This window comes from Peromyscus maniculatus, chromosome 16 (assembly GCF_049852395.1).
Source record: "Peromyscus maniculatus bairdii isolate BWxNUB_F1_BW_parent chromosome 16, HU_Pman_BW_mat_3.1, whole genome shotgun sequence".
In the NCBI taxonomy this organism is placed as follows: Eukaryota; Metazoa; Chordata; class Mammalia; order Rodentia; family Cricetidae; genus Peromyscus; species Peromyscus maniculatus.
In genome coordinates this window covers 59,600,079-59,626,483 of record NC_134867.1, presented here as the reverse complement: position 1 = coordinate 59,626,483, position 26,405 = coordinate 59,600,079, and the positions used below count along the sequence as shown (strand labels likewise).

Sequence of the window (26,405 nt, the reverse complement as noted above, 5' to 3'; positions counted from 1 at the left end):
CCACATTGTTGGCTAGAACTACAGAAGTCTTAGCAGGGTTCTATTCCAGAGATGACAACGCTTTCCACATTGCAGAAACCCACCCTTTCATTAGCACACATATATGGGATTCAACCACGGCTTCCTGAGGCTATTTTAACTCCTGTAGAAATTTCCTGTGTTCCTACAGCTTCCAGGACACTTAACGACTGAACCACGAAGATGACTAACTGCTGAAGCATTAGCTGACACAGATCATTTACTGTGGACCCTGAATTCCTCCAACAGCACTTTTCAAACAGATGGGCCTCCAAAGACAACGGGGATAGGTAGCTACAGCTGGCACTGGTGCAAGTTACTTCTATCTTAGGAGCTACAAGGCCCTACAAAGCTACTCTAGAAATCCCCGAAGAGGGCCGGGCATTTCTGGGCATCAGCTCTCTCTCATTCCTACCTCATCTATTCTCAGCGGGAGGCCACCCATGAAGGTAGCTGCCAGTCACTAGGCCCGTCCTAGTGCTTTCCACATGACAAATGCTCCACCAGTGTCCAGGATGGACACCCTCACCCTGGCACACGCTCTGGTGCACAGTGCCACCCATGCTGGACAACCCTCCCAGATCTAGGGACCAGAAACATGCTGACCCCTTTTCAGTGAAAGCAAAGAGGCAGTCAAATAAAAGGGCAGAAGCACTGGGTGTAGACATTATGGAGACCAGCTCCACCAGCCTCCTCCGTCCCTGTGCTAAATGCAATCCCCGCCTCAAAAGGCTGCGAGCGTGAACTAACTGTCTCTGACCCAGAGCCCGAGGCCTGGCACAGGCGGTCCCGGGAGTTCTAAATGAACCGGGAGGTGAACCAAGACAACACAACTAGAAAGGGGGGCTCAGAGGCAGTCGTCCACCTCTTCACTCAGTGCTCCTCACTGTTTGTGCTACTGCTAGAAAGGAAAGGGGGCCGTGACTCAGCTGGCAATTAAAAGGGTTTCCCCAAACCACTGGGTCAACTATCCTGTGGTTCCCCAAAAAGGAAAGCAATACCTGAGTGCCGAGCCAACACAGACAGGTCGTAACGGTTCTTGCCATCCATGGCCCCGCAGAGGAGATCCTCCTTCTCTTTCACACAGGCATATTTAGTGTCCCACATGAAGAAGTAGGTGCAGTCCACTTCACCTGTGAACACAGGCTCTCCTCTCCCGTCGTTACCTACACACGCAATGCCACAGGAAAGCATACAACTCAGTGATGGGCCCCCAAACACAGGAACTTTGGAAGAGCCAGGGAAGAAGCAGAAATCAGGATGAATGGCAGCTGTCTAGCTGGTTGTCCAGGGATTAGACTGACTTCATTAAAGCTGGCAGGCCACCTCGCCCACAGGCTTTGCGGAAAGCTGCTCATAGTATCTCAGCGAAGAGATGGGAAGAGAACTTTGTGGGGTAACATGTACAAAGAAAAGAGGACAGAGACCAGAGCCCCAGTTCCAAGAGTACAGACTAATGATGAGCAAGACCTGAGGATCCCCAACACCCGCACCATGGAGGCAAATGGAGGCAAGGCACAGACATCCTGTGCAGTTACTTCAGCTAAAGCATGGCAGCATCTCACATGACCCCACAAGTTCAAGGCACCTCCCATGCTGTCGGCACCCACACTTGCGACCTATCGGGACACGTGTCTGTAAGGTCCCACTGGAGTCAACACCACCCCGTCCTCCACACACAGAGGCCCCATCCATTGCCCAGAACAGCACAGCTCTACTCTTCAGAGGCCACTTCTTCTGAGCCTAGGATTGGGCAGAGCACTGCCCCTCCCTCTGGAAACCCTATCCCTTGGCCTTTCCCAGCTGGTGGGCCACTGGCACAAAGCTGCCCTTTTTTCTACCTTTAGTTTCATAATCCCAGCTAGCTGCACCTCCCACGTGTCTGCCTGCATCCCTGAGGTGTGGTGTCTGGGCAGTTTTATGTTCTGAAAAGGCCTTTGGCAATGAATTCCAATCTTAACTCACTCAACCTTAGCTCTACATGGTCAGAGCCTTCAGTCACCCAGGACTCCTCCATCCTCCTAGGTCCTCTGCTGACTCATCACTCCACCTCCCCAGCATCCACAGTGAGGGCAGCCTGAGCTCTAAGATCTCTCAGCTCAGCTGCAGTAAAGGCCTGAGCAGAACTACAGGAGCACCCGACAATGTAATTGAAGCCAGAGGAGAGACCAGAGGAGCTGGCACCGGCCTGGTGTCTGCTGGCTGAGGACACAGAAGTAACAGCAGGCTTCGCGGCCCAGGGATCAGGGACAGAACAGGATCCAGAACTAGGAGAAAGCTGCCTGAGGCCCATCCCGGTAAGGACGGAGAGCAGGAGAAGGGATGTGGGTGTGTGTGTGGGTGGGGGGGCACCCAACAACCACTCTATTTCTCTTCCTCAGACACAGGCACATCACACAGCCCTACTGAGATTCCCCGTGACTTCACCCTATATGAGATGGTCAGCCTCTCTGCAACACATGAACTTTAGCAGCCTTTTCAGGCTCCTACTTAGCCTGTCTAGGCAAATAGCCACAGGCCTGATCACAGATCCCGAGTCCATGCCTTTGAGGACCCCACATCCTGGGCCCTGTAGCCATTCCGGCACCAGGCTCACTGTCCCCATCCGGCAACCTCTCCTCTGGCTGCTCTCCTACCCCACTGACCTAGATGACCTACAGCCTTCCTGGGTAAGGGCAGATAACAATAGACTTTAACTTTAGTACTTTACCCCATACTCAGCCATAAAAACCCTTATCTCTGTTTTCAGTCTGTTTACTCCCTGAGAACCATCTGTCACCCTCAGGCCCCTGTGGAGAGGGCCTTAGCAAACAGGCATGGAAACATGCAAGCACTGTGAGTGATAAGAAAGAGCCAATCAAAGACTCCAGTGGAAGAAGAGGGCCCCAGTGACCCACAGCCCTCAGGGCCCTTTGCTTGGAAACTAGCAGGTTTATGAGGACTTAACTCCAGGCACAGCGCTTGCTCCCAGATCCTACTATGAATCATGCAGGAACCAGGCCCGATCAAACCACCGGAGACTGACCATAGAAACACACAAAACAAACACCCTCAAGGAGCAGCCCTGAGAGCTTGGGCCAGTCGCACACAGATGAGAATGGAAACCAGGCCCAGTTTCAGGAAGAGAGCCCAAGTACGGAAGCAGGTCAGCCAGGGGTGCCTGGGGCACAGCCAGAGGTGCTTGAACAAGACAGACCTCTGAAAACAGAACCTTATCTCTCTACCGGTGCTAGGAATGTCTGAAATCAGGATAGGATGAGCACCCAAGCCAGTGACTCGGGGAGCCCTCTAGTCACCCAAAGGGAGTCACGCCTTCAGCTGGGACTCATCCAGCAGCACCCCAAAATTCCCAAGTCCAAACTCTACCAATCTACCGCTCTGTAAAAATTCTTATGACGTGAAAGAAGTGGCTCACACTTGAAGCTGCTAAATGAAGGCCCCTCTGCTCTGCTGAACGAACGTGCCTACAGCAGAATTCAAGACACAGACTCTCTTCAGCAAGCCCAGCACTGGGCAGATTCCCAAAACAAACACGGAGAGCAGAGGACGATGGAAACAGGATGTATGTATGCATCCTGGAGGGGAGTGGGGGCAGGGAGGACATTCCTGTAACAAGAGAAGCCTGGGGACTGGGGGCCGCCAGGCCCAAAGGCAGCCAACTCACTCCCCTGTTCAGAATCGACTTCCAAGAAAAGGCACACACGTACACACGCAAGCCCCTTAACACAAGGGGGGGGGGGCGTGCACACTCACTCACCTGCGGTTTTGTTGCACCCAAAGTTGATGACACTCATTCGCTGGAAGCCGGAACTGCACTCATCACCTCCAGAGTAGATCAAGGTGAGGTCTCCATCTGAGTACCTAGATTTTCGTGAACACACAGTGCTTTACTGAACCAAGAAACCTGAGGTTTCAAAAACTGCTTTGTTAGGCCTTTTGCACACCACTCACAAATCACTCCTGACATAAAACAGCAGGTTCCCCAGCCAGCTGGGCAAGCGTCCTGCGGAAATGAGTTCCAAATGCTCGGGCTGTCGGCCTCTTGCTGTAAAGTAGTCAGGGACCAGAGGGAGGGAGGCCACTTTGCTGGCAGCAGAAGACTGCCTTGGCTGTCACTCGGGGACTTTATGCAACATGAATAATGTCCACACGTTAAACAGCCTCGCTAGCAGCTTCCAGAGGCGCCATCTCGACAAGACCTGGTGTAAGACTCAGTTTCAGCAAACTGCCTCTCCGTGCTGCTTTTGGGGAGCCAACTGCCAAGTTAAGGTCCTGAGAATTACATTAAGTGAGGGTTTTAGCTCCTTAAAACTTGTCTATACTGCTAATGGTATTTCAGGTTCTCAAACTGCCAGAGGAGATTTTAAAAAGAACAAGAAAAAAGAAGACTTATCGAAAAAAAAAAAAAAAAATTTCAAAAACAATAGCCATACAAACTGTTAACTACCTAAATTCCCTACAATACAGTTCTTAGAAACAATACATCTACAAACCAATAGTTCTAACAGATGTACCCTTATCAAAGGCAGGAAGCTGCCCAACTGCTCAGGGACCAATGGCAACTTGCCCACGTCTCACAGGAAGGCATGCTAGGCTCTGACTTTCTTGTGCTCTGGGAAATGGGAAGAGGAAGAGGGAGGGGAGGGCCATGGGCCACGAGTGCACACAATGCACTTGAGAATCACCCACCGGAGGGTCTGGTTCTGGTGTCTTCCTGCTATTTTGACTTGAGTGGAATCTGTCTTCTTCACTTGACAAACAACAGCATCTTTGTTATTGCAGTGTGGGACCTTTGTGTTCCCACAGACATTCATGTAAAACGTATACTCTCTCCCATCAGAAACATAGAGGGACCCTAGAGAAAGGACAAACAAGGGAATGTTTGTTCACACCCGTCAGAAAGCGTGGCATTTCTTTTAAGTAGCCCAAGCCCATCTCTCCCCACCCTCTCACAGCCGGGCTCCTCCTGTGAGGCACAAGACAGAACCGAGGTAGCCACACACATACCTTCCTGGTGGGCCAAGGGACTGAGGTCAATGTTGATGTCATGCTGCTCGCTGCTCAGGGAGCAGGTTTCACTCTCCAAGTAGTCCCTGTGGCAGGCGTACTCGGTGACCCACTCAACCTCATAGCGACAGTTGGACTTGGCAGTGAGTTTGGGAATGGTGCCCTACAGGGAGCAACCAGAGAGTGTTAGAGGCAGTTCACAATCACACCTTCCATGTTCTAGGAAAGCCCAAAGACAGGCTGCTAGAACTTGGTATTTTTCTGTTCCTTGTCTCTGGCACATTTTGAACGTCTAATTCCATTTACTTTTACTAAAACTCAGGTTGGCGGGAGGGAGGTGTGTATGTGTGCAGGTGCACTCACCTGTGTGCACATTGGGAAGTCACAGGTCAACTTCAGATGTCTTCCTCTATCAATTCACACCTTGTTTTTTGTGGGGTTTTGCAGGCAGAATATCAGATCAACCTGGAGAGTGCTGCTCTGCTAGACTGGTTGGTCAATGAGACCCAGGGACTTACCTGTCTCCTAACACACCCAGCACTGAGGTTACAGAAGTGGCTATTTGGGATTCAAACTAAGATCTGCATGCACAGAAAGCACTCTGCCCACTGGGCCATCTCAGCATAATCTAAAACTTGTTTTTTTAATCTTTTTTCTCTATTTGACTTGGAACAACTGTACTCACTTATAACCCTACATCCTTTCTTTCTGATGACCGTTGAGGGACACACAAGCTTTGGTTAGCAAGTCCACTCGAAACTCTATCATTGGAGAATCAGTACAACCCTGGTAAGCATTATGGGTGGTTCCAAACCGTAGAACTGAGGGAATACTGCCATGCAAGAGCACCATTATCCACTGCCCTCAGAACTTCTCTGACCTGCTGTGGTCCTGCATACCTGTTACGCACGCCAGCACTCGAAAGGCTGAAGCAGAGGCATTGCACATTTAAGGTCTGCCTGAGCTGACCTACATACATGACAAGACTCTCTCAAAAGAACAAAACCTGGGCTGGGAAACAGCTCAGTCAGTAAAGTGTTTGCTGTAGAAGAAAGAAGCCCCGAACTGAACGCCCAGACCATGGACCACGCCGTGTGTGACAATGTGCACTCTGTAATCACAGTGCCGAGGAGGAAGCATCCCTGACCTGAGGCCCAATGGTTGGCTAACCTGGATGAATCTGGCAAGCCTCAGGTCCCAGTAAAAGATCCTTTCTCAAAATAACAGTGTGAACAGCTCCTGAAGAACAATACCCAGGTCCTCTGTCCATCATACACAACAGTCTGCGCACATCACATGCATGCCTCTGTCGCTGACACACACATACCTCAAAATGTACACTTAAATAAGAAGTTCTTCTGGGGCAGGTGGGATGGCTCAGCGGGTAAAGGTGCCTGCTGCTAAGCTTGGCGGATGCCCTGAGTTCCACCTCTAGGACACACATGGTGGAAAGAAACCCAAGTTGTCCTCTGACCTCCACATGTGACCCTTACACAGGCATGTGCAATTAACCAAATGCAATTTTAAAATTCTTTTAAGAAGCTGCTCTGGATGAAGCTCAGGTTTCCCCAGCCACAGGAAATGTACTCTGCCATCTTGTGCTTTCATCTTTGGTGGGAACCATGGAGGATGCTAGCAGGTTCCCAGCTCATGATCATACACCTCCTTCCTTGGAAACACTGGTCCCAGTGCCGGCTGCTCCAGGCACATTAACCCCTCGAGTGTCCTTTGCACACCTCAGGGAGGCCAGTCATGGTTCACACTGATCACATCGTGAGTTGGAAGAACTGCAGCCCCAACCCTCCTCGGCTTGACTAAAACCTGATGCTTCTCCCCACCGTTAGGCTCCGTACAGCCTGCCAAGGAGCTGCAGAGCTGAAAGCTGAGCGTCAACACCCGAGACCTACATGCTACACAGTTTCATTCATATGAACTATCCAAAAAGGGTAGACCCACAGACAGAAAGCAGACTCATGTGGTATGCACATTGTGAGAAGAAGGGAGAAAATAATCAATTGCTAATAGGCAAAAGCAAGGGGGGGGGGCATTTCTACAATTAGATTGTGATAAAGGACACGCAATTATGTAAAATACTAGGATCCATTGAATTGTGTAACCAAACAGGTGAATTTTTTTTTTAAAAAAAAAATAACTTAAGATGAATGTCTATTAGATACCAGTTGCCAAAGCATTCAACAAGCCAACAAAAAATGCATAAACAAACTTCTCAAGGGCAACACAAGCACACATTCTGTCCAAACAACAGCTTGAAGAACCACCTCCAGGCCCACAAACAGCACCAAGAAATGCCTTGGATCTCTTGGAATATGGAGGCGAGCAGACTTCTGGTAGTTGACCATTCTGGTGGAAGCTTTCTTTCCAGAATCTAGCAACATTGCTGCCCAGAGCATCTCACCAGGATTAAGATGCCATGTCTACAATACAACCGCAAAGTGCACATGAGCCCTCCTCAACATACACTCAGAAGGCCAGAAAGGTATGCACTGAGCTGAGAGCAACAGGAAAACCAGACAGAGGTGCTCAAGGGTAAGCTGAGCCTCGACTGGCTTGTAGCCCCGTGACCTCCACGCATGTGCCAAGCAGGCCAGCGACTGGCCGAAAATCAGAGCAAACTCCAGGTGTGTTCAGCAGTAAAATTCAGCCCTCTTATTTCTACTACAAAAGGGAAGAAAAAAATTCAAAAGAAAGCCCTTCCTTTCTCACTCAATTGGCAGACCAACCTGGACAGACAGACACCTGTGGAGACCGACAAGTGACTCACGGCATTCCAAGTTGTAGTGACTACACACTTAGGTCAAAACAAAGACAAAATGGAGGCCCTCCTGTTCAGTGTCCTGACATTAGGATGTGCTGACAGCAACATCCTGGGATCAGGTGACCCACACCAATTAGGTCTGCAAAGATAAGACAAGCCTCAGAAGGGTCATAAAAACCCAGGTTTCATTCAAAAGGCTCAGTGGATGCTGGTCTCCAATGCACCTCAGCACACGGGAGCCATACACATCCTCTAGCAACAAGAGACCCTTCGGGTGACCAGTCTCCCCAGATCTCTTGCCGATGGGCTGGCTCTGACCCTGTGGGGGCTGAGTGTCTAGCACCCCGGCTGACCTGACTAAGCACAACTGAGTGTCAGCTGGCCACCGACACCTTCAAGGGACATCTGCAGTGGAGCCAGCGTCCACTCACTGTCCTGCCCACCCGTGGGTGTGGCCGTGGGGGTTTGTGGGCACTGGGCCTTCAGACTTGCAACCTGCTTGGTGCCACCACCTCTCCCAACTGTCCCCGAGTGAACTCTGCCTCTGGGTCTCGGTGTCTTCACTTAGAGCTGGATTGTCAGGTTGTTAGATTTATTTCACCTGAGTTGCTCCCCCTCTTTTATGATGTATGGACAATAAACTATGCATCTGAAAAGGACACCTGACTCTCTGCCTCTCTCCAAGATTTAAAAACAGCTCTCCAGTAAAATAGCTGCGGGCATGCCCAAAGCCCTGACTCTTAACCCCAGCCACAAGCAAGTAAATAAATAAAATGAAAATTAAAAGCAGCCAAGAGACAGATTTATGGCTGTGAGTGGGAGGGATGGCAGGCAGGAGAGGAAATGGGAGCAGAGAGACTGCGGCGTGACAACGACTCTCCCGACAAGATTCTCAGGCTTCCGAGCTAGGAAAATAGCTCAGCATGTAAAGTTATCCCCGTGCCATTTTCACCTCCAGAACCCACTTTTTAAAGGGGCAGGCGCTGTGGTGCACACCTGTAATCCCAGGACCAGGGGGGCAGGCACTGTGGTGCACCCCTGTAATCCCAGGACCAGGGGGGCAGGCGCTGTGGTGCACCGCTGTAATCCCAGCTCTTGGGAAGCCGAGGGTCCACACAAGACCCTGTCTCTAAACTAACACAAACAAGGAAGAAAACACTGGCCGCCACAGGCAGCTGAAGCTCTTAGAAGCTGTTCCCTACCGAGAATCCAAGGTCCTCCAGTGTGCCTCCCTTCCCGGCACCCACCCCCATGTCTCAAACACAGACCCACGACCCTTTGGGCAAGTCTGGCTGAGGATCACATCTTTAAAGTCACTTAGAGACAAGTCACTCACCTCTCTCCGCTCAGATGGGCACACAAATGTTATCGTCACTGCAGGGCTGTGACCATTACAGAAGTCTGGCTTTTCTGCCCCTTCCTTCACATAACTCAGAACAAGCCTGCAGAAGCCATGTGGAGAAATCGTATTACAGAAGTGCGGATTACATTCAAACCTCTGCAGTGCCCTGAGCAGTCAGTACAGCTGAGGGATGGCGTACAGAGGAAAATAATAAAACGGCATTGTTCTAGTTCCATTTTGAAAAAGCAGGAAAGTATAAACTTCAGAGTCTCTTCCTGTTGAAAGTCAAATGAATATGATGATCCGTATGCAAACTAAACATCCTAGAGGAAGCTGTCTACATAATAAAGACCACTTTTGTAAGGGACCTAATAAAGCAAGATCAACACAGCTGAGAGGCCTAACACATTTTCCCCACAAGGTCACATGATCTTTCCCCAACAAAGAGCTGTATGTCACCCTGTCAGCCTGCGGCTGGTCAAGATGGCGGGCACAGCAGCCACAGGCTCGGGCTGCTGCACCCAAAGCCCAGCCCACGTCTCTACCAAGCAAGCACTCGCAGTAGTCAGCAAGCCCCTGCCTCACCTGTGGGCCACGCACCACCACACAAGCGCTGACTATAGACAAGTCGCGCTCTGTGTGGAATCCTACATGCCCTGAGCCCTCAGCCGCCACCTGGGGCCCTCAATCACCGCCCTGTCACTCTGGACAATCCCTCCCAACTCCAAATAGTGCAGCCCTGACAGACGTGCCCCAACAGGTGATCACTAGACCACAGGGGCATTAGAGAAGTTGACAAATGGGATCCTCATGCTGCAGTTCTGTTGTTGAGAGGATATGAGAACACAGACCAGAGGACTCTGTGAAGCTCCGGGGAAAGATGGCCTCGAACAGAACAAGGGGATAGGCCACATAAGAAACCAACCTGAGTTTGAGGACAGCCAGAGCTCTTACACAGAGAAACCCTGTCTCGGAGGGAAAAAAGAAAAAAAAAGGGGGGGGGGGGTTGGAGGGAACCTGTCTGGAACTCTTAGTCTCTGAAATTGCAGCTGAGGAAATAAATTCCTGCTGTTCAAATGCCCCACTCTGTGGTATTTGCTTATGGCAATGTGAGCAAGTTGATACAGACACAGAAAACTCTCAGCTTTTTTCCAATTCAGGTCCTGCTTTAGGAGTACAAGTCTGCAGTCTAGTACTGCATCAGTTAGTTCTTCCAACAGGCCAGAGAAAAGAGTCATGCTCCTGAAGGTGAGGCCACGGGCAACACAGGAAGGAGCCTGTATACATAAGAGAGTGGTGGGGGAGGGCGCGCGCCGTCCCAGATAGCAGCAAACTGCCCCACCTACTTCTCCAAAAGAAAGGCTACAGATAACCTGACGAGTGACAGAAACTGAGCAGGATCAAGAATTCCACGCTACTTTCAGCTACACGGCAAGACTGTCTCACAAAGCCAAATGGATGTCACCTAGTAAATAAAGCAAGTGAGCACCATGGAAACCAGCTTGAGACAGGACAGCGAGCAACCAGCCTGCTGGAAAGAGGGTGTGCTTCCCTGGCTCCCACAGGCCAGGTTCTTTCTGTTTCTCATCTGTTCTCAGTATTAACTTACCAGTTACTAATTGTTCATAACGACAGGTCTCACAATGGCATTTTCACACATACACACAGCAGACACTTTGATCTTGCCAGCACCCCCACTACCAGGCTTCCATCCCCTTCCCTTCTCCATTAGTCCCCCTAGAAGGCAGACTCTTGCTGAGGACCTAAAATAAGCCACGGTGGCTACAGACTGACCTGTCCTGGCTCACTAGCTTCAGCCCCTCCTTGGGCCGGCCAACATCAAACGCCTGGTCTCCCTTCAGCAGGCAGGCGGCAGCACCCGCAGGACAGGCTCTCAGCTGCGTGCTCGGGTCTCGAAGGGCGTCTGCAAAACATCACAGGCCACTTTACAGCCACAAAGCTAGAACGCAGGGGGATCCTTAGGTCCAGGCTTTTAAACAAACAAAGGGACCGTCACATCCACCCATCATGTTCTGAGATTCTGCATGAGCCAGTCACCTTCCCACCATAGTATGTGGGCCAAGAAGCACCAGGCACTATTCTGCCTGGCACACAAGGGGCCCGCATGACAGACATTCCTTTGTCACCTGTGGTTACGAATGTTCACATGTGCCCTTAAGTCTAACTTTAGCATTGTCCTTTTTTTAAGTTTGAGATGCTAGAAAATGAGGCATTCTAGGGACAAGTTAAAAGACTCTGTAATGGAAAGAAAGAAGCCACAGGCAGGTCTGGGCTCACATCCTAAAGGGTGACTCCCTCCTTCCATTCCTCCCTCACTCCCTCCTTCTCCGGTTCCCCTTCCCCATCAGACCTTGGACCACACTGTGTTTGCTCCTGCACTAGGTACTTCCTCCTCCCCAGCCCTAAGCTCCAGAAGGCAGAAACTTTAGGATGATAAAGGCTCTGATCGAACCACTCAAGTAGCCAAGCCATAGGAAATTTTGTTGTTTTTTTTTGTTGTTGGTTTTGGTTTTGGTTTTTCAAGACAGGGCTTCTCTGTGTAGTTTTGGAGCCTGTCCTGGATCTCGCTCTGTAGACCAGGCTGGCCTTGAACTCACAGAGGTCCGCCAGGCTCTGCCTCCCCAGTGCTGGGATTAAAGGCTTGTGCCACTGCTGCCCGGCCATAGGAAGTTTTGAACACTACTTACTGCACAAGTTAGGAGCCAGCAGCACCTCCCCAGGACTCCAACAACTACCTCAGTCACAGTGGGAGGGACACCCTGCCTCCTGCCAGCCCTCCAGAAACCCAGCCGACTAGCCGCCACGTACTTCCACACACAGCAACCGCTGTGCTGGGCTACTGCATCACAGGGGCTCGATGTTGGATCCCATGCCTCCTGGCTGCTCCCCAAACCCAGCTGGAATCAAAACAGCCGCTTGCTTCCACACACAGCAACTGCCATGAGGGGCAACCTGCTTCAGAGAGCCTTGATGGCAGGCAGACTGCCTGCTTCCCAAGGCCAAGGAACGGCAAGGCAGTCAACAGCAGCCACGGGGCTAACGTGGTGGACGTGAGGCTTTAGGGACCTTCAAAGTTGGTGTGGGGCATTTCCTGGGGCTGAAGAAGGAGCAGCGGAGGACACAAGACCACCTTTAAAGACCATAAAGGCTGTTTTCTCCCAAAGTGCCAGAAAATTGGAAAGAAAAACTAAAGTATTTATTGAATTAAAATAATACTCAAAGGGGGTTGTTTTTAAGGAACACAATTTTGTTTTCCAAATAGGATTTAAGAACTAGAAACTTCAATGTTTTCAAAACTGAAACATCACATTGTTGCAGAAATTTACAACCAAACTTAAATTACTGTAACCTCGCATGGAAAACTTGAGATCGCCACTGGTCACTGGCAGTCCTGGGTGGAGTCTAATTATTACTGTAAACTGTTAATCAGAGCATACAAGTAAGAGGGAATGTGTCCTTATACAATATAAGGAACTGTAGATCAGTTATATACCACCACCCACTAAGTGTCGTGTACTGAACTTGGTTTTTTCCCCAAAATTTTTCTAAGACCAACATCTCATAAATATTGGAAAAGAAACGTAAGGAAAACAGAAAAATCTGGCCTCTTTCCTTCTTTCCTTCTTTTTTAACTTCTCTTCCCTGGCAGTACAATTTCTTTATGGCACAGTTGCAGCCAGCACAGCAGAAAGACCAGTCCTGGTCTACAGGGCTCCCAGTGCTGAGACCATGAGGGAAGCACACGAGTTCGGAGGCGTAGCAAGTAATAAATAAATACACAGTACAACTGTACAGCCCTCTGAGATAAAGGCCTTCATTTACAGCCTTTGGTTATCACGGAAAGATATGCTGGCCTCTCGCAGTTCTACAAAGAAACCCAGAAGTCCTTCCCATGCCAAGCACACATCACAGACACATTCTCAAAGCCTGTGCTATCCCGCAGTCCTTTCACCCAGCCTCCACTCAAAGCCGCAGGGCTTGAGCAAACACAGCAAACTGAAACAAACCTCACCGTGGAGCCCCAGACCCCCAAGTATCTGGCAGAGAAAACCTCCACAGAAGCAGCAGCTTGGGTGGAATTTGCAGGGTTGGAAGAGGGTAGGGTCGGCCTTGCCGAGGGAGGTGAATGCAGCTGTCCAGAGGACACCTTCAGGACAACAGCTTTCTTAGAGAACGGATGGCGATGTGCATGTCAAAGGGGCCAGGGCGTGTAGTGACCAATCCCTCCCTTCCTCCTGAAGAGACTCTTACCTATGTCTCTGCACACGTTGATGAACAGAGATGTGTCAGCATCAGAATCGTCTACCAGGTAGGCACCGCTCAGCCTGATCAGTGGGTTTAAATCATGCTTCTTTAACTTGTCATCAAACGCATAGCAGGGCACCTGAGGAGCAGAGGACAGGAGGTCAGCCTTCTTGCACCCCACAGCGTGGGGCTCGAAGATCACACACTTGTGATGGACACCACACAACAGTGATTTCTATCCCTTAAGTACAAAATAAACATGGTTCTGTCAGGTGTGGTGGCGCACCCCTTTAATCCCAGCACTCAGGAGGCAGAGGCAGGAGGAACTCTGAGTTCCAGGCCCACCTGGCCTACACAGTAAGTTCCCAGGCCAGCCAGGGCTACATAGTTGAGACTTTGTCCCTTCTTCGGCTGTGTGTCCGTAACTACCTCCTCTCACCTACCATCACTCATCTTCACCAGTCCTGGACCACTTCCTTCAGTGTGCTACAGAGTCCACAGCCTTACAAGTGTCTTTCCTCATTCCTGAATCCCCCTCAGCTACCTTCCCATCTCTGCAACTTAAGAGAAAAATTCCTCAACTGCCCTGTCCTTTGTCTCCTCTTCCTAGCACTGTTGTATCCAGTGCCTGCCCCTCACCCCACCAAAGCCATACCTGCCAGGTGAGTTTGCCTATTGCCAGATCTGAAGCTCCTTTCTTAGGCCTGTGATAAATGACCATAGCCCGAAGCCCTTCATTTCCCTTTCCCTTTGATGCCTGTCCAGAGGAACCTGTTTCCTGTGCTCCTCCCCCTGCCACCGCCCCCCACCCCCACCTCTCCATCCCCAACCCCGGGGGCATCCTGGAAACCTCACCATCTTCTGACTCTAAATGCAGAGGTGGTTCTAGTGTGAACGCTCAGTCAGGGGAAGGCGCTTACCACACAAGCCTGGCTGGAGACCTGCCTTTAATCCCCGGAACCCACATAAAGGTGGAAGGTGTCTGTTCACAGCAACAGAAACCCTCAGACAGAGAGGCTTGAGGTATCCTTATTCCAGTCTCATTGACCACCATTCTCTCATCTCTGGGAGCTAATGACTAAATTTTATAATCAAATATCAAGGGGTCCACTTTTGTCAGCAAAATCCTGTCCTTCGGAGTTTGACTCTTGCATAAACAAAAACATGCAAGTCTAGAGATGTACCCAAGAGTGAAAAGGCCAAGGGAGTATCTACTGATAAGATTTTATTGGAAATTGCACGAAAAGAATGTATCCCAAAATAGTAACTCTTTCCTCCCCAAGCTGCTACTAGTCATGGTCTTTATCACAGCAACAGACAGCAGACTAATGCACTGCCCAATGGAATGTTCTCAAAATTCACATTCTCTACAGTCATTTCAAAGTACATTCCCTGTAAGAAAACTTTCTAAAATTGTATCTCTTAGATGGCAGGGGATGTACGGCAGTTAACTGCATAACACCCAGCTCTCAGACCTGCAGGAAAGTTCTGTCCACTGATCTTTTCTGTAGACTTGACTTCAGAGATTTCAGAAAGAGCTAAGAGATCATATCAAACCCCACACTCTTCTACTTCACTTCAGAGTGGCAAACTCCAGCCAAAGATAACCTTAAGCAGTCTATCATACCCGCCCTGCTTCTCTGACCCAGGACTCTCTGATAAAGGGGTGGGGGTGGAGGATCAGGCAGAGGGGAACTGCAGCTGAACGCCACATTCCCCTAGAAGAAATAGCAGGAAGGTTGCCTAATTGGGTTGCAGTCGAAAGCAACCAAGGTGCTGACATCCCGTGCTCAGAAGGCTACAGAATGAATTCCAGACCGCTCTAAAGAGGCAGAAAGGACAGCAAAGCTACACCCACAGACCAGTGTCACCACACGAGCAAGGGAACACAGAAATAGTCCCTCGGAGGGCCACGAGCTATTGGCTGTGAGGATGGGAAACCAGCAGCAGCCCTCCAGCCAGGTGAAAGGAACAAACCCGTGGCAAAGGGACAAGGTAGCAATGAGTGGAATGGGAGGCAGGCAGGGGTCAGGCTGGGGGGAAACCTGTCCCCAGAAGCCCTAGGGGAGTTCTGTCCAAGAGGCTCTGTAGGTTCCCATCAGGGACGCCAGCCATCACTCCATCAAGGCAGAGAAGACACCCTAGCAGTGCTCCCCAGAACTGGAGCGTGGCCAGAACATCGGAGGGGTCTCCTGGGGATCATCCCTAACTATTACCCTACCTATTACCACACTGTGCAGAGTGATAGAGGCATGCTAATGCACACCATCAGTCACCATGCAGCCTGGGAGGAGATAGTTTTCAGGCTTCCCACTGAGTTAACACGTAGGTGTTGTTTTGTGTCTATTCACCTCCCTTTCTGAAACTCTAGCCAGGCTCTGCGATTTTTATGTCTCCCAAGGTGCTAGGATAGGGGATTCGGAGACAGAATGCTTGAAAACTGTCTTAAAACCTCTACCAGAACCTACTGGATGAAGCATTAGTCTAAAAGGCACCATTTGGGCCGGCCACCCGCTGGCTGAGGAGATAGCTCCAACAATGGGAACACAGCCAGGAGCAGGGGCTCCCATCTGCAGTCCCAGCACTCAGGGGTACAGCGGTTTAGTGACTTTCCTCATCGTTGAGACAGCCTGAGGAGGGAGGGGTTCATGTGGCTCTCAGCTCGTGGCTGTCGAGAACAGGAGTGTGCAGCCACTTTCGCATCCCATCCACAGCAAGGAGATAAAGAAAGACAGGTGCTGGTGCTCAGACCACTAAGCTCAAGAAACACATGCCCCCACCCACATTTAGGATCTGCTTCCCCACCTCAATTAATTCAATCTAGACACCCCCAAAACATAGCCAGCAGGCTCATTTCCATGGGAATTCTAAGTATGTCAAGCAGACAGTCATGTTTAACCACTCCATGAAGGCAGAAGGTTTACAAGTTTAAGGTTCTCCTCAGCCACATACCAAGTCTGGGGCCAGCCTGGGCTACATAAGACTCTGGCAATAAAAATTGGCAGGAAAAGAATCATCAAAGTGAGATCACCATGGGTAGGGAACAGGCACAGGGGAAGATGAAGCAGTCAGACCCCCAGGACCCCAGAGGTGCAGGGCAAAACCTCAGCGCGGGCCTGACTACATGCGGAGTGTGCACCACCAGAAGCCAGCCTGGCAGACGGCTTTAACAATTAAATCTCAGAGCATCTCTGTGCAAATGGACCCCAACATCCACAAAAATAGGCTTTCCCCCCAAGAGACTGCAGTAATATTTGAAATCTCCCACTGCCCTCGGTCACAACCTTCTATGAAGTTTTTTTTCTTTTACTGAAAAAGAATTTTTTTCATGGAATGTTCGGATCATGGTTCCTCTCCCCCAACTCTCCAAAATCTTCCCCACCTACTCTCCCATTCGAATCCACACCCTTTCTGTCTCTCAAGGTCTCCAGAATAGATTTCATAACCAAATAGTCTTGAACCCATTACCTCCTTATCAGCTTTAAATATGTCTTTCTTGCAGGCTGCAGTAGTCCTCCACTCAAAGTAATGCACACAGCGTGTGGCAGTTACAAATTCAGGAGTTCCCTATTTAAAAAAAAAAAAAAAAAAAAAAGAGTCACCATACCACTTGATAATACAAGCTTATTTTTAAACTTGGAATACTGTAAAACCTAGTGAAACTAAGGGTGTAACATGAAGACGTGTAACTGCTTTACATCAACAAGGTTACCAAGAACCTCCCCCCAAATGGAAAAGTTGGGAGAGGAGAGTCTCCAGACATCCTGTCTACTGACTGCCCAGCTGCCCCACTTTCCCAAGCAGAGTAAACTCATGGGAAGTTATCCGGCTTCCTCTCAAGAGCCCAATGTTCTCTAACCAAAAATCAGCAAAATCAAAGCCAGAAAGTATGATCTCATACATCCTGTGAGGAGGCCCCTAAGGAGCCCATAGCATCTGAGCCTGTGTAGACTCACAGACCCTGCCCCAGGCAGCCCCTTCTGGCAGCCAGGGATGACTCAGATCAGTTTACCCTATGTAACCCTGCACATCAATAATTAACTTCTACCTCCCCAAGCCATGTGCAAAGCCCTAGGTTCACCTTCAAACCCTGTTTTTCATACAGTGAATATCAAACCCTTAAGAGCAATAAACAGAGGTAAGTCAGCAGCTAGCTTACTCTGCAACATTACCTCCACTGTTTATGCTGCCACAGAGATTTTAAGATCTCAGCGTGTACAGTGAGCAGTCATGGGCTGATCCAAAATTAATATTCATTCTGCCTCAAGTCTCACTTCAGTTCTAGCCATGTTTAAGATCTGCTTACTTAGTGGCTCTGGATGGTGGTGTGATGGGAATGTGAACTGGAGTCTGTGTGTTGCTCTGGATGGTGGTGTGATGGGAATGTGAACTGGAGTCTGTGTGTTGCTCTGGATGGTGGTGTGACGGGAATGTGAACTGGTGTCTGTGTGTTGCTCTGGATGGTGGTGTGATGGGAATGTGAACTGGAGTCTGTGTGTTGCTCTGGATGGTGGTGTGACGGGAATGTGAACTGGAGTCTGTGTGTTGCTCTGGATGGTGGTGTGATGGGAATGTGAACTGGAGTCTGTGTGTTGCTCTGGATGGTGGTGTGATGGGAATGTGAACTGGAGTCTGTGTGTTGCTCTGGATGGTGGTGTGATGGGAATGTGAACTGGAGTCTGTGTGTTGCTCTGGATGGTGGTGTGATGGGAATGTGAACTGGAGTCTGTGTGTTGCTCTGGATGGTGGTGTGATGGGAATGTGAACTGGAGTCTGTGTGTTGCTCTGGATGGTGGTGTGATGGGAATGTGAACTGGAGTCTGTGTGTTGCTCTGGATGGTGGTGTGATGGGAATGTGAACTGGAGTCTGTGTGTTGCTCTGGATGGTGGTGTGATGGGAATGTGAACTGGAGTCTGTGTGTTGCTCTGGATGGTGGTGTGACGGGAATGTGAACTGGTGTCTGTATGTTGCTCTGGATGGTGGTGTGATGGGAATGTGAACTGGAGTCTGTGTGTTGCTCTGGATGGTGGTGTGACGGGAATGTGAACTGGAGTCTGTGTGTTGCTCTGGATGGTGGTGTGATGGGAATGTGAACTGGAGTCTGTGTGTTGCTCTGGATGGTGGTGTGATGGGAATGTGAACTGGTGTCTGTGTGTTGCTCTGGATGGTGGTGTGATGGGAATGTGAACTGGAGTCTGTGTGTTGCTCTGGATGGTGGTGTGATGGGAATGTGAACTGGTGTCTGTGTGTTGCTCTGGATGGTGGTGTGATGGGAATGTGAACTGGAGTCTGTGTGTTGCTCTGGATGGTGGTGTGATGGGAATGTGAACTGGTGTCTGTGTGTTGCTCTGGATGGTGGTGTGATGGGAATGTGAACTGGTGTCTAGGCGTTAATTTTGGCCATCTACTCCTCCAGTATCAGGACTTCTCTAACAAGCATGCCAGAAAGGGAGAATATTCGTAACAAGAAGCTCGCAGAGGGGCCCACTCACCAGGGTCTTCCCGCACAGAAATGTAATACTGGTCTGGGTTTTGTGGTGTGAATCTGAAGGCCGGCAGTCCGCAGTGGTGTTGAATTCCAGGAGGGATCTGGATGAACTTTTCAAAAGTGAATCACCTATTTGGAGAGGGTGAGGATGAACATACAGTGAACACACATATGGCACATACATAGGGTCTTCTACTTACAGATAAGCACTAGGCAAATCACGAGTGTTAAACATGCAGGGTTCTCTCTTCAAATGGAGAGATACCCTGGCTTCCGGCCCAGAAGGCTGGGAACAGAGGTGGTTAATAGTCTGATGACTTCTGTACTATCTGTATGGCTAGGCCACACCAGCTCCCCCAGACCCTTATCCTCAGCATTATTTACCTTGAGACTGCTTCCTTAATATATAGATTAACCCATCTTTATGGAGAGGTCACTTGTGCTTTACAAGGGTTTCAATGCAGTCATGGCTTAAGCTTTGTTGTACACACAAGATTGAATTAATTATCACCAAAAAGCTTTTTTTTTTTTAAATTGTGTTTTGCTTAAATGTGCCTAAAATTGTAAGACCTTCAAAGTTTGACCCAACACCAGTTTCTGCCTCTAAAATTTTCTGGTCTTTCCCCAAATCTTTCCTGACCAGCTCAGTGGGCAATTTACATAAACACTTTCAATTTTGTGGAAGAGCCTTGGAAGACCACCAGCATCATCAGGCTCCAGGTCAAGAGGTGTAGGGTAAAAGGGCCAGCCAAAGAAACACACCCTGACCCTGAGAACAGAGTGAAAGAAACACACTCTGCCTCTGACCAACTCAGCACAAAAACCAACCAATCCATTGAGCACAAAATCCAGCCAATCTCTGAGAGGTGAGGTGGGGCAGAGCAGAGGGGTATTAAGTAAGTGGCACAGTTGGGGTAGAATTTAATACTCTCCACCCACCTGCTAAGGCTCCAACATTTATCTATCCCTCCTCACTCTTAATGTGGAACAGGACAGACAGGACTGCCTATCTATCACCAAGCAAGTACCCCTCGGAGCTCGCAGCACAGAGGGACTGTGGTGGTTTGAATGTAACCGGCCCCCATGAACTCATAGGGGGTGGCAACATTAGGAGATTTTGGCTTTCTGAATCACCACGGGTTCAAGGAAGAAATAAAGATATTAAAGACTTCTAGAATTCAATGAAAATGAGTGCACAACATACCCAAACTTATGGGACACTATGAAAGTAGTGCTAAGAGGAAAGAAAGTTCATAGCACTAATTTAGAATTTAGAGAAATCTCACACTAGGGACCTCCTGAAACTAAAACGTTTCTGTAAGGCAAAGGTCATGGTCATTAAGACAAAATGACAGCCTACAACTCACAGAGATCCGCCTGCCTCTGCCTCCTGAGTGCTGGGATTAAAGGTGTGCACCACCACTGCCCAGCTTAGAAAGAGGTATTTTGATAGAGGGAGCCATTATGGGGTTAGGGAGAAACCTGGTACTAGGGAAATCCCCAGCGATCCACAGGGCTAACCCCAGCTAAGACTCTTAGCAATAGTGGAGAGGGTGCCTGAGCTAGCCTTCCCCTGTACTCTGATTGGTGACTACCCCAATTGTCATCATAGAATTTCATCCAGTCACTGATGGAAGCAGATGCAGAGATCCACAGCCAAGCACTGGGCCAAGCTCCGAGTCCAGGTGAGAAAGGGAGGAGGGATTATAGAAGCAAGGGTGGGTCGGAAAAACCAGCGAGAACAGATGCGACTTAGTGGGAGCTCACGGACTCTAGACTGATCGTTGGGGAACCTGCATGGGACCAAACTAGGCCCTCTGAATGTGGGTGACATTTATGTGTGGCTTGATCTGTTTGTTGGTACCCTGGCAGTGAGACCAGGGTTTATCCTTGGTGAATGAACTGGCTTTTTTTGGAACCCATTCCTTATGGTGAGATACCTTGCTCATCCTTGATGCAGGGGGTAAAGGGTTTGGACCTGCCTAAACTTGGTATGCCACACTTTGTTGACTCCCCAAGGGAGGCCCTACCCTATTTGAGGAGTGGATGGGGGTGGGGGAACCGGAAGAAGGGGAGGGAGGGGGAACGGTGGTTGGTATATAAAATGAAAGAAAAAATTAAATTAAAAAAAACTGGAACTTTCATACCCATGATTTATGAGGTTGGAATTTTATGAAATTCAAAATGATGTATATATATGGAAAATGAAAATTCAAATATTCAAAAAGTATCATGATGCAAAGAAAAAGAAAAAGAAATCCTAAGACAGGGGCATAGGGCCTAGAGCCACCGTCGGGCGAGGGGTCTCGCCGAGCAGCCACACTGGGCGAGCTGTGCTGCCCCGAGCCAGGCCTGCCACCCGCTCCCCCGCGAGGCCGGGCAGCTGTCGGGACCTGACCGGAATTGACACGTTGTTCTTTGGCACCCTTCGGCACTGGCTGCGTTGTGTAGGGCAGAGAGGCGTAGGGCAGGGAGGCTCCCCCAGCACCACGCGGCGGCCAACCCTTGCCTGCCCCAGCCGGCTGCGCTCCATGGCCGCCCAGCCCGCCCTGCTGGCGCCACTAGATTCGCGCCCTTCCTGACTTGTTCCCGGGTGTCTCGGGCCTCTCCGGTCCCGAGTGAGTGAGACGCCTAGTGGCAGCACCAACAGCCGCGGCCACTCCTAAGCCCCGCAGCCCGCCCGGTCCTGGCTCTGGGATGGGTCCCAGGAAGGCCTCACCGTCCAATACCAGCCTCCCAGTGTCCAGCGCTTGGGCCAATCAGGAAAGGGTATATCCCCCAATCCCACCCCCTCTTAAGACATACCCAAGCTTGCCCCGACTAGCTCTGACGTGTCCAAAGATGGCAGAGCCAACCAAATTTAAGTGTTGCTTGCTTAGCCAATCACGTCCAGGATGACCTCATTCCCCCCACCCCTCCTGGCGGCCTATAAAAGGGGCTGCGGGCTTCCTGGCAGACCCCTGAATGCTGGACTAAACGACGTTCTTCTGCTGACTGCGTACTTCAGCAGTCTTTGTTTTCTGGGGGGTTCTGCCGACTCCAAGAAGGGGACGAACTGAGCCGCAGCCAGCAGCGCGGAGAGGGAACTGGGCAGAGCCGAGCCGCGAGGGACCAGGCTGGACATAAGAGGCTAGCCACGCTGCGGACTGGCGAGACAAGACGTGCCGCGCGCAGACCGGCAGACTGAAAAGACTAGCCGCGCTGCGCGGACCAACGGACCAAAAATATTAGCTGCGCTGCGCGGACCAACGGACCAAAAATATTAGCCGCACTGCGCGGACCGGTGGACTAGAGACCAGCCGCGTTCCGAGGACCGGTGGACTAAAGAGACCAGCCGCGTTCCGAGGACCGGTGGACTAGAGATCAGCCGCGCTGCGCGGACCGGTGGACTAAAGAGATCAGCCGGGTTCCAGGGACCGGTGGACCAGAAATCAGCCGCGTTCTGAGGACCAGTGGACTAGAGACACCAGCCGCGTTCCGCGGACTGATGAACTAGAGACCAGCCACGCTGCGCGGACCGGTGGACTAAAAAGACCAGCCGCGCTGCGCGGACCGGTGGACTAGAGACCAGCCGGGTTCCGAGGACCAGTGGACTAGAAATCAGCTCGCGTTCCGAGGACCGGTGGACTAGAAATCAGCCGCGTTCTGAGGACCGGTGGACTAGAGACACCAGCCGCGTTCCGAGGACCGGTGGACTAAAGAGACCAGCCGCGCTGCGCGGACCGGTGGACTAAAAAGACCAGCCGCGTTCCGAGGACCGGTGGACTAGAGAGACTAGCCGCGCTGCGCGGACCGGTGGACTAAAGAGACCAGCCGCGCTGCGCGGACCGGCAGACCGAAAAGACAAGCTGCGCCGCGGACCTGTGAACTAAAGAGACTAGCCGCGCCGCACGGACCGGCAGACCTTTTTGAAAAGACCAGCCGCGCTGCACCGTCTGGTGGACTAAAGAGACTAGCTGCTTTCCGCGGACCGGTGGACTAAAGACACCAGCCACGCCACGAGGACCGGCAGACCTTTTTGAAAAGACTAGCGCGTAGACTGGTGGACCGAAAAGATGCACCACACACGTGAGTGTGTCCCCATCCCTCAGTCCCTCTAAAGGCAGTTAACCTTCATTCTGTGTGTATCTCCTGTATGTGGTAGCCAGTGGAAGACAGGGTTTCACAACCCCTGAAGCTGATACGGTTGTGAGCTATCCAACATGGATGCTGGGGGAAAAAACAAACAACACAGGTCCTCTGGAACAATTGTGTTCTTAACCACTGAGCATCTCTCCAACCCTAAATTAAATTTACCATTTTTAACTATTATAAAATTCACCTGGGTGTGGAAGAGATGGAGGCTTTCTATGAAAGCATGTCCAGCAGGTTACACAAAGTTAAAGCCTACACAGGGAGAACACTTTTTTAAAAAATGTATTTATTCATTTTATATATATGTGTGTGTGTGTATATAGCGCGTTATATATGTATATGTATGTGTGTGTATATATGTGTGGGTGTGAAGGCACCAGATCTCACTCTAGATGGCTATGAGTCACCATGTGGTTACCAGGAATTGAATCAGAACCTCTGGAAGAGCAGCCAGTAGCCAGTGCTCTTAATCTCTGAACCATCTCTCCAGCCTGAGAACACCTGTCTTTAATTTAAAAAGAAAAAAAAACAATCTGGGTAGTGATGGATGGCGCATGCTTTTAATCCCAGAAAGGTGGATCTCTGTAACTTTGAGGCCAGGCTGGTCTACAAAGAGAGTTCCAGGACAACCTGGGCAACACAGAGAATCCCCGTCTTGAAAATCCAAAACCAAAAAAAGAAAAACAACAGAAACACACCTATGGACTGGAGAAGTGGCTCGGGCACCAGCACGTAGCCCTCTTCCAGAGGACTAAGTTCAATTCCCAGCACCCATGCATGCCTGGGGACTCACAACCACCTTAACTCCAGCTCCAGGGGATCTTAGGTCTCTTCTGGCCCAGCAGGAACCTGGACCCGCAGGCAAACACAGACAAAATAATCTTTTAGAAAATGTCTACTATTTGACACTATATTAACAGTCTATATTATATATAAACCATACAGTTGTGTGCACTGCTGTAGCCATGTAGTATGTTTACGTAATGGAGCTTTACTTACCCACTGATCGAAAAGTTTTTGTCTTCAAGTCACACATACAAACAGCACTTGTCGGCCCACACCCGGGAAGATCCACATTTCCACAAACACTGATTTTATAAACAGCATTATTTTTGGAATCAACAGCTTCCCATGTGTAGCTGGAAAGGAAGAAAGACAATTTGTCAATGTCATTGATCTGACAATTTCTCTCCAGTTGGACATTCTAGCCGTATTTGCTTCAACTACTACACATAAGAAGGCACTTTCATTAACTAAAAATACCAAGTCAAATGTGGCAAACATTCTGAAAAGTGGCCAGGATAGAATCCACCAAGTGCCACCTGGCTAGGAAAACCTCAGAATGCTCAAACCCATCCTTATTCTAAGAACATTAATTCATTAGAGCAACTACTTGAGTCACACTATGTGAGATGGGGCCAGTCCAGTCACCCCAGAGTGCTGAAGACTCAAAGACTGTTGTGTTTTGTTTTGAATTATTACTTTATATGTATGGGTGTTTTGCCAACATGCATATCTGTGTATCACATATGTGCAGTGTCCAAGGAGGCCAGAAGAGGACGTCAGTTCCTCTGGAACTGGAGTTAGAAGCTTTGGGGAGCCACTATGGGGTGCAGGAATCAAACCTAGCTAGGTCATCCCCTAGAACAGCAGCCAGGGCTCTGAACTGCTACGCTTTCTCTCCGGTTCTTCCAAGGGATTATCTTTAACTCTGAAGCTATTTATTTATTTATTTATTTATTTATTTATTTATTTATTTATTTATTTATTTATTTATTTTTGTGGAACTTCTGATGCCCCTGTCTCTATCTCCTGAGTGCTGAGATCACTGACTTGCACCACCACACCTAGACTTAACGTGGTCAGGGGCCAAATCCAGGCCCTCGTTGCATATTAGGCAAGCACACCACCAACTGAGCTCCACCCCCACCTCAAGTTTTTTATTATTATTAAAACTGGCTATAATGTGTAAAGCAGGCCTGCTTCTGACATTACAGTCTGGACCTGAGCTGACTCGCAGACAAGGTCTACTTGCAGGCTGATGAGCTACTACGCTAGAGAGCTCTGCAGAACCCACTCTGACTGTCTGCTATCATCAACCTCAACACCTGCAACAAAATCATTGGGGTTTTTTGGTTCTGCCCCAAGTAATTATGCTAATCCTCTACTCTTTCCTAGGAGAATGCTTTGCCCATTTTATAAACTGGGGTTCATTTCCTCAGCAAGGGTAAAAAGAGAAAAGGGAGAGAGTGGGTAAGAAGTTTCTTGAGAAGGGGCTTCAACACGTAGGGCAGTGGTGGTGCACACCTTTAATCCCAGCACTTGGGAGGCAGAGGCAGGCGGATCTCAGTGAGTTCGAGACCAATCTCGTGTACAGAATGAGATCTAGGACAGCCAGGACTGTTACACAGAGTACCCCTGTTGGGGGGCGGGGGGACCACACACAAAGAAAACCCTGGTTAACTTTCAACAGTTCTGATGAGAGAGGGGAAGAAAGACTAATCAGACTTGCCGGGATAAGCCTACCCAGAGGTAGAGCAGAGGTTCAGGTGTGAGGCAGCTCCCACTCATTTCCAGTTGACCATGTGACCCTGTGAATAGTGCCGCACAGAAGTACCCAGAGACATGCCTAGGGTTTCCCATTCCCAGGCACCAGGGCAAAGGCTACCCCAAAGCCACCTGGTACTGTCCGTGCCCTTCCCTGACTAGAATTTACTGCTAGGTAGCACTCCTAGCATCATGGGCAAGCAACTCACTTAACCTTGGGCCTGGAGTCCAGTCAGAGCCCCCTGCCCAAAAGCAGGGGTGTGTGAACATCTGGCAGGTGACAGAGTGTCCTGGGAATTTGTGGCCACTAAGCTACTACAAACCTGAAAAACTGGTTACTTAAGTGCCAGGCCTTTGGGGTGACGTCAGGGTTTAAAGCAGTGATTACTCAACAAACAGATTAGTTACCTCCATAGACATGAGGATCATGCTTGAGAAAATCACTCCAGCACACTGGCTGGCCCAGAGAAAATCATCAATAAAGCCTGTTCCTTCTTCCTCTGGCTAGGGGTGGGGGGTGGTAGTGGTAAATTGTTTCATAGTGTATCCTTCTGTCTAAGTATCCCCTATACCCCAGTGCTGGAGTTACAGAGGCCCAGCCACAGGGGGTTTCCTAAGTGTTCAATAAGAAAAGCAACAAGGTATGGAATGACAAGAGTCCCGGGCCCCATGGAGGGCCCATTCCGGCAGGAAGGAAGGAAAATAAGTGAACATATGCACAAGACAAGCTCTAATGGAAACAGTCGGTGAGGAAAGCCAGTGGACCACTAAGAATATGGCACAGGTCCATCAGGCTGAGAAATTACTCTGAGCCCTGACAGACAAG

The 26,405-nt window shown here is 49.8% G+C and overlaps 1 protein-coding gene and 1 long non-coding RNA gene across 2 annotated transcripts in view; one reads left to right on the top strand and one right to left on the bottom strand.

Moving 5' to 3' along the window:
• The window catches only part of Igf2r (insulin like growth factor 2 receptor), a 91,391-nt gene that overhangs the window by 42,824 nt on the left and 22,162 nt on the right, over window positions 1–26,405 (bottom strand). The window contains exons 2-11 of the mRNA XM_076552879.1: window positions 24,032–24,171; window positions 18,903–19,027; window positions 16,878–16,976; window positions 13,416–13,548; window positions 10,938–11,067; window positions 9,138–9,243; window positions 5,026–5,188; window positions 4,708–4,873; window positions 3,776–3,879; window positions 1,020–1,184 (exon numbers count right to left, since the gene is read on the bottom strand). Of these exons, the coding sequence (XP_076408994.1) occupies window positions 1,020–1,184; window positions 3,776–3,879; window positions 4,708–4,873; window positions 5,026–5,188; window positions 9,138–9,243; window positions 10,938–11,067; window positions 13,416–13,548; window positions 16,878–16,976; window positions 18,903–19,027; window positions 24,032–24,171 (1,331 nt within the window). The remainder of the gene's footprint in view (window positions 1–1,019; window positions 1,185–3,775; window positions 3,880–4,707; window positions 4,874–5,025; window positions 5,189–9,137; window positions 9,244–10,937; window positions 11,068–13,415; window positions 13,549–16,877; window positions 16,977–18,902; window positions 19,028–24,031; window positions 24,172–26,405) is intronic.
• LOC143268923 (uncharacterized) overlaps window positions 21,855–26,405 on the top strand; it is a 45,416-nt gene continuing 40,865 nt past the window's right edge. Inside the window, exon 1 of the long non-coding RNA XR_013045146.1 lies at window positions 21,855–22,966. This is a non-coding gene — a long non-coding RNA (uncharacterized LOC143268923). The remainder of the gene's footprint in view (window positions 22,967–26,405) is intronic.